Here is a 7500-nt window from a genome sequence, read left to right on the forward strand (position 1 = left end):
TTAGAGCATAGGCGTCTGTTAACTCCTTATGTCGTTCCAGTGAAAGGTACAAAAACAAAAGAAACAAAAATTTGTTATTAAGATCCTTCTTAGCAATAAAAGTAGATCATTGGGATTGATTGTAAGATTTATTTGGCAGTAAAAAGTAAACAAAGTAAAAAGAATAGTTAAACCTACAAAGGTAGAATTAAAAAAATAAAATTCCTTTCTAAGGAGCCCACAAAAACATCCAATTCGAAAGAAGTATTAATGAAATGCCGCCATTTCTTTCTCGATCACTGGTCGAAAGAAAGCACGCACGCATAACTAAAGCTTCCGTTTCACACTCGAAGCTTCGCGTACCAGAACCCGACGGCGAAGGTCTGGTACCTGATCACCGCCCCGCAGGTCGACGACTCGGACGCCCTCGTCACGGCCCTCAGGAGGCGCTACGGAAACCTCAAGGTCGTGGGCGCCGACCTCGACAGGATGTTCGCTGGAACCCCCGTCGAGGAGATATTCCGGTCGGGGAGGTGGGCGCACAACACGCGTGAGTCTTCAGTTCCGGAGATGTGCTTTGGACCTTGAGAGGAAAGGGATGAAAGGGAATTGGGATACAAAAGAGACAAAGATACAGAAATACAAAATACAGAATACAAAAAATACAGAAGATACAAAAAAAATACAGAAGATACAAAAAAAATACAGAAGATACAAAAAAATACAGAATACAAAAAATACAGAAGATACAAAAAATACAGAAGATACAAAAAATACAGAATACAAAAAATACAGAATACAAAAAATACAGAATACAAAAAATACAGAAGATACAATACAAATAGAAAAAAATACAGAAGATACATAAAATGTTGAGTCCACAGATAATCAACTGATAGTAATACATAAAAGTAAGGTTAAAAATAACAAAATACAAAAACCTCTACACACCAAGAAAAAAAAAAAAAAGATCTGCAAAAGATCACTAATGCTGTTCACTCACCCCATATTGCTGTCTTTACAGAGGGTAATATTTTTCGACAACGGAACACCTCTATTACTACTTATCAACATTCCCCAGCCCCTTCTTAATCAACATTTACAACATTCTCCAGCCCCTTCTTAATAAACATTTACAACATTCTCCAGCCCCTTCTTAATCAACATTTACAACATTCCCTAGCCGCTTCTTAATCAACATTTACAACATTCTCCAGCCTCTTCTTAATCAACATTTACAACATTCCCCAGCCCCTTCTTAATCAACATTTACAACATTCCCCAGCCCCTTCTTAATCAACATTTACAACATTCTCCAGCCGCTTCTTAATCAACATTTACAACATTCCCCAGCCCCTTCTTAATCAACATTTACAACATTCCCCAGCCCCTTCTTAATCAACATTTACAACATTCTCCAGCCGCTTCTTAATCAACATTTACAACATTCTCCAGCCTCTTCTTAATCAACATTTACAACATTCCCCAGCCCCTTCTTAATCAACATTTACAACATTCCCCAGCCCCTTCTTAATCAACATTTACAACATTCTCCAGCCGCTTCTTAATCAACATTTACAACATTCTCCAGCCGCTTCTTAATCAACATTTACGTCTCACACAAAGCTTGGCCAGCAAACAACCTTTCCAACCTGCTGAGGAACGTGGTACTCTGGCTGTGGGGAGGAATCAACGCCGATACCGACTGCATGTGCGTCTCGAACGTCACACACTTACGCAACGTGGTCGCTTACGACGAGGTGGAAAAGGTGGCCAACAACGCCATCATGCATTTCGACTCTCGGCACCCCTTCGTTTACGAATCCATGTCGTATCTGAAGAAGAATTTCAAGGTTAGGTCGTGGGATTTTATGCTCTTTAGGGAGGTTTTCGCAGGTTTTGAAATCTAGTCGTTTTGATGCATATTGTCAATGATAGATAATAATAATGATGATAAGTAAGCACGTACCTTGGAGACCACCTCAAGTGACGCATCCTTTTCCCGGACCCTCTTAGGTGGCCACTTGGCACGTCAACGGGCCAGGGGTGGCCACTAACATCGCCAAGAAGCTTTGCAAAACCCAAAACTTGAATCATATTCTCCATCAGCAATGCAGCAGCGTTAAGCTCATGCCCCTAAAAAATATGCAGATATTTCGATGGCCAGACTGGAAAAAAATCTTCGAGATCGAAAAAGGAAAGCAGTTTTTACAGGTAATTTAATCCAACATCCATACACAATCACACATATTTATGTACGTGCGTGTATGTATCCATAAGCAAATGAACAATAATCCTTTTGTTTATATCAGTAACATAATCTACAGTAATTTTAGTGTCACTCAACACTGTTCTTTCGTTACAGGAACACAAAGAAGCTTACATCATGCACATGTACAACAAACTCAGCAAGAAGAATCCAGTAGAAATAGGTTCTAGAAGCATCTACGACAGAGTTGCCGAGGTCTCCTGTCCCGTCACGTACGACGCTGCCAAACGTAGATCATATTTTTTCTAATTCCTTCTCGCCACCGAAATTGAAATTGAATCTGAAATGATTTATTTTGTCCATGGAATGAGTGATTAGACAGATACAATAATGATATTAGAGTGAATGATGTAGCTGATAGGGCTTTTTGATAAACTAAATCGTCTTTTCTGAGCTCAGAGGAAGAGACCGAAAGGTAAATGTGGAAACTATGAAACATACACAGTAAAAAAAAGAAAAGAAATTACATCAAAATGGAAACTTTAGAGACAAAAAAAAAGGAAGTTTCACAATTAAGTGAGTTACTGAAATAAGGATGTGAAGTACAGAATTTACTGTTTGAACATGGTTGATAAGAATAATGGTGTTTTAGGAGGAAATAACAGAAACTGACTTGGTGAATACATGTGTAAAAGTAGAATTATCAAAAGAACGAAAGGATAAAGGAAAAATAATCGAACTAAAGATTTTTATTTATTTATTTATTTATTTTTTACTAGAATGAATTAGGTTAATGAGAACAATATCTAAAGTCCAGTCTTTGCATTTTATTCACAAGTTAAACCAATATTATTTGTTTGTAAGTAAACTAATAGCTATAGAAAATATCGCTATGCATCTATATAAAGTGTATTTTTTATATATTAGAATTAAATCTAACTACAGTAAAATGGTTTTAAATTTTAACACCATATCTGATATAAGATTGAGACTGGTACCATGCAGGAGATTTGGGCATTGTATACATTCCTAATAGGATATCTTCCCTTCACAGTAGCATTTCAATAGTCCTAATGACTGGGTTATACATTAAAGTATTAGAAAAAAAATGCACATTGCAGGATATCAGTATATGGTAACTTTAAAAACCGTAAATTACAACCCTTTTTTGGATGACACTTAGTGACTGTATCTCATTGGCTGTGATAATGTATCTAAATGAAGTATACGAAAACGTAATATTTAAGTATCAATGGTGTTTCGTCTACACAAACATGAGTTCGATGAAAAATCCAACAGGTTAGCACTTTTATCTTAGATAACCTGAATCTGTATTTTATTTATTTATTTTTCTTTTGCCGTCTCTCCACAATTATTGCTAAATCTTTGTATCCGATACCTCCTCTATTGTTCTATGGCTAATGAATATTACCAGTATATTCAAGGGAATGATTTGGTAATGGTGTAAAATAATTTAATGAGTCTCGCAAATTCAGTGACAGTAGGTTAGCTCTCCAGCAACATCTTTCATGTATGTTATTTTCTGTCTGGATAATACTAATATTATTACTATGAGTTTATTATACCGTTGTTACAAAAGAGAAACAATGGTCGACCCAAAATGTAGCCTTGGGGAACACCGCATTTTGCCTTCAGTGAGATCTAAAGTTTTATTTGTGCTTTGGACACGTAGGTATAGGTTTGTTATGTAAATGGAGAATAATTTATGAGAATTTTCTTTTATATCGGAGTAGATTATCTTCTCATATATAAGATACATTTAAAACATATAAGTGAGACAGAATATATTCACAATACGAAACATTCTATTACATCGCTTGCTTTGGTAAACTGGTTCTTATATATATATATATATATATATATATATATATATATATATATATATATATATATATATATATATATATTCACTGCAAATATCCACTTGCAGCAATGACGAAATACATGCTTTCCCACAGGGGTTCACCCCAGTGTTTCCTGTGCAGTGACTCCCGTAACCCAGTAATATACATAGTTCATTTTGTCGGATGATGCATAATACGCCTCCATTATGAAATAAAATAATAAATACAAGTCATAAGAAAAGGGCACGAAACAAAACAAACTACACAAAAACATAGAACGAAACGGAACAAAACACTACGTTATAAATAGAACACAGAAAACACACCGCTATGCCCTGAACACGGGACACCATACAATGCAGGCACAGGGCATCCAGATTGGGGCGTATGCCGATGGCTATCAACCCAACGATCACGGCATCCCCAAGCACAGGCAATCACCGCTGTTTGCCGTGTTGTCTGCCATGCTGTGGCTACCCAGAGAGAGGGCACGTGGTCAGCCTTCTGTATACCTCAGGTACAGGTGGTGACGATCGTTGAGGTTGTCAGGAAGGTTGGAGGATAACTGCTGCCCAGTGCCTCGTTATGTCAGGCATAACGAGGCATAAAGTGGTAAAGAGGCAATCTACTATTTCAAACTGGTGTGAATTGAAGACTGTGGGTAACACCAGGTGTGAGATATGATTGATAAGTAGTCATTACCACTGCCTAGATTTCCTGATTTCGGTAAAATTTCTGCACTGTGATGGACTTTTATTTATTTATTTTTTTGTGTGAATACCCTAATGATTCGACTATTTTATTTATAGAGTATGAAGCTCTGGCTGCTCTTATAGGTCTAGAAACCCGGTTTCTGATTTTTTTTTGCTACGTGACACGTGGCGTTATAGTCCGCTTAGCAAATTCACGTGGAAGTGATATGTTCTTTCATCAAACAAACAAATTAGGGAGAAGTTCTTGTTATAGTGTTTCATAGTTGCATCATAAGGTTGGGTATAGCAGAGACTAGAATCATTCGACTCATAAAATCCACACCTGTCTTGAATTAACATATTGTTTCTTGAATTTGAAAATAATAAAGGACAGTCATCGGATACATTGCATTGAACAATTCAATTAAGTGCATTACAAGGTAAATCGTTCGTTCATAAGCAAGGCCAGCCTAAGGTAGCCCACGTTATTGCAGAGCTTGTTGCAAGTGGGCTGGGTACCTGGGCCAACCAAAATTGTTCCCAATTGGGTCTCTCAGGTGCGGGAACCTGTCTATGAGAGTAATCAATGGATGTTACTCTTGTCAGGTTTTGTAACCGTGTTGTAGTAAAAGCTGTGGTTAAAAATGAATGATTCCAGATGCCCGTTTCATGTTATATTTTTGAATAAATCAATATAACTAATTTTGTTTTCCTGGTTCTTGACCTTTCTTCTAAAGGGTTTACTTCTTTGAAAGTCTTAGTGGGTGCTATGAGGATTTTATTTATATATTATACTATTGTTCATATATATATATATACATAATATATATATATATATATATAATATATATTATATATATATAATATATATATATATATATACATATACACACACATATACATATATTTCTGTTCTAATTCATTACTATTACTAATTATCATTACTATTACTATCCTTGGCGAGTGAAAGGAAACTGTGAGGGAGAGATGACGAGGTCAGAATTTTTTTTGGTTAATAACATATATCAATGTTACAGTTTGTTTTTTTGCTCATAAATCGGATTAAATGCATATATATTTATACGTAATAAGCTCCAGAATTATTTTTTTTCATATTCATGTGAATTTCGGTTGGTTGCCATATTCTGTTAAAGTTATTCCAAAGTTGTACTAGACATATTTCCAACAAGATGAATAAATATGAAAAAAAAAAAAAAAGATTGCATGATTTTCCTCCAAAGAATATCCAAATAACATACTCGTACATTCTATAAATCTGAAATTACAATGAGTAAGAATCACATCTGCGTCATAAAATATCTTATTTCCAAGGAACAAGTTTGAGGGATTTAAAAGCAATAGGAAAATAAAAAGAATACATATTATCTCTTCAAACATTTGAGTTCACTTAAATATAAACAAGATACCAAACACACTGTTCATACAAACACATTAGTATATAAAAAAAATCATAGAGATTAAAAATACTGTTTTCTATTTCAAATCTAAGGCTCATTACAGAAACGGCACCTCTTCTCCTCCAGTTTAGAGCCAAAGGGCGGCATCTTGGGCGTGATAAGGACCGTGAATGGGGGTCCTTCAAGACTTCCTTCGCTTGTTCTAAGAGAGTGGTATTTTGGGTGAATGTTACGGTAATTATAGTCATTTTAATAATAATTTTGGTCATCAGTCACAGGATATAACTATTACTTTCAATGAGATCGTGAAAGACAATAGTAGAAAAGCACTATGATAAGTAAAAATAAGAAAGTTGTGACAGTTATATTAAGGTGAAAGTAGGAATGATTATCATGTTTTTTTTCTTCGAGATTTGAAAACCTCGCACATTTCCAACGAGTATTTTAATGTTATTGGTAAAAAAACAAAACAAAACAAAAACATTTAGGTAAATACAAAACACTTGTAAAGTGAACTCTGCTTGGTCTGTTCAAGAACAACTCACAAAAGACCGGATGGAGCTTGGAAACTAGCGATCAGTTTGTGTATTTCCTTTTTGAAGGCAATTAAACATCTCACCAGGTTTCAGGATAATGGCGGAGGTCTCGCTGGGAAACAGTACTGCCCTATCCTAGCAGGGGTCAATCCGAGAGTCCTGCGAAGGTCACGGGGCACGAGGACTTCCCCGAAGGCCAAGCTGGAGAGCCAATGTTTTACTCCGCGAAGCCAAGTAGTTCCGAAAGTGTTCGCATGAAGGTAGATTTCTGGTTTACTTCTACTATAACACTTGATTTATTATTCTTTTCTTAATACTAAGAGGAAAACGGTGATCCATTTTATCTTTTTCTTCGTAATACTAAGAGGAAAAAGGTGATCTATTACTAACTGTAGAGGATTTATTGTCCGTCATTTCTTCTTCTATTCTTCTCTTTCGTCTTTCTTCTCGGTAATAATACTACTGTATAGGAGACTGTATTGTTTCCTTGTTTTCTTAAGAAATATGAAAAGAAACAAGATAAACAAATAATATAATAAAAAAACAAAACAGGAATTCCATATCTGGAAACATATCCACACAAAGACGCCAAAACACGATGCAGAAAATGCGTTTTTTTTTGTTTTTTTTTTCTAAGAACAAACTAGAAGAAAAGCGACCTACGTCCGGCAGCAGCGTAAGTGACAGGACAGAAAGTTCTGGCAATATGATCATAAATGCTTTTGGAACCGATCTTAATAGGTGTTGTCTTGCTAACTTTGTTGTACATATGCATGACATAACCGTCTTTGTGTGTCTGGA

At 35.7% G+C, this 7500-nt stretch overlaps 1 protein-coding gene, 1 long non-coding RNA gene and 1 pseudogene across 3 annotated transcripts in view; 1 reads left to right on the plus strand and 2 right to left on the minus strand.

The window, feature by feature from the left end:
- The window catches only part of LOC122261205 (lactosylceramide 4-alpha-galactosyltransferase), an 11484-nt gene extending 7380 nt beyond the window's left edge, over nt 1–4104 (plus strand). For both annotated transcript variants that reach the window (XM_086539494.1, XM_086539495.1), the window contains exons 5-8: nt 333–529; nt 1606–1832; nt 1996–2193; nt 2345–4104. In XM_086539494.1, the coding sequence (XP_086395620.1) occupies nt 333–529; nt 1606–1832; nt 1996–2193; nt 2345–2497 (775 nt within the window). In that variant the 3' untranslated portion in view covers nt 2498–4104. The remainder of the gene's footprint in view (nt 1–332; nt 530–1605; nt 1833–1995; nt 2194–2344) is intronic.
- Nucleotides 427–2386, minus strand: LOC147471214 (uncharacterized). The gene is made up of 3 exons (XR_015191255.1): nt 1949–2386; nt 1632–1814; nt 427–562 (listed from the first exon to the last, which is right to left on the minus strand). It is a non-coding gene; the product is annotated as an uncharacterized LOC147471214 (long non-coding RNA).
- Nucleotides 4105–7342: 3238 nt separating the features above from the next.
- Nucleotides 7343–7500, minus strand: part of LOC122261207 (lactosylceramide 4-alpha-galactosyltransferase-like) — a 7351-nt pseudogene continuing 7193 nt past the window's right edge.

This window comes from Penaeus japonicus, unplaced genomic scaffold, assembly GCF_977035675.1.
Source record: "Penaeus japonicus unplaced genomic scaffold, GWHDUDI00000001_assembly GWHDUDI00000009, whole genome shotgun sequence".
NCBI classification, from domain to species: domain Eukaryota; kingdom Metazoa; phylum Arthropoda; class Malacostraca; order Decapoda; family Penaeidae; genus Penaeus; species Penaeus japonicus.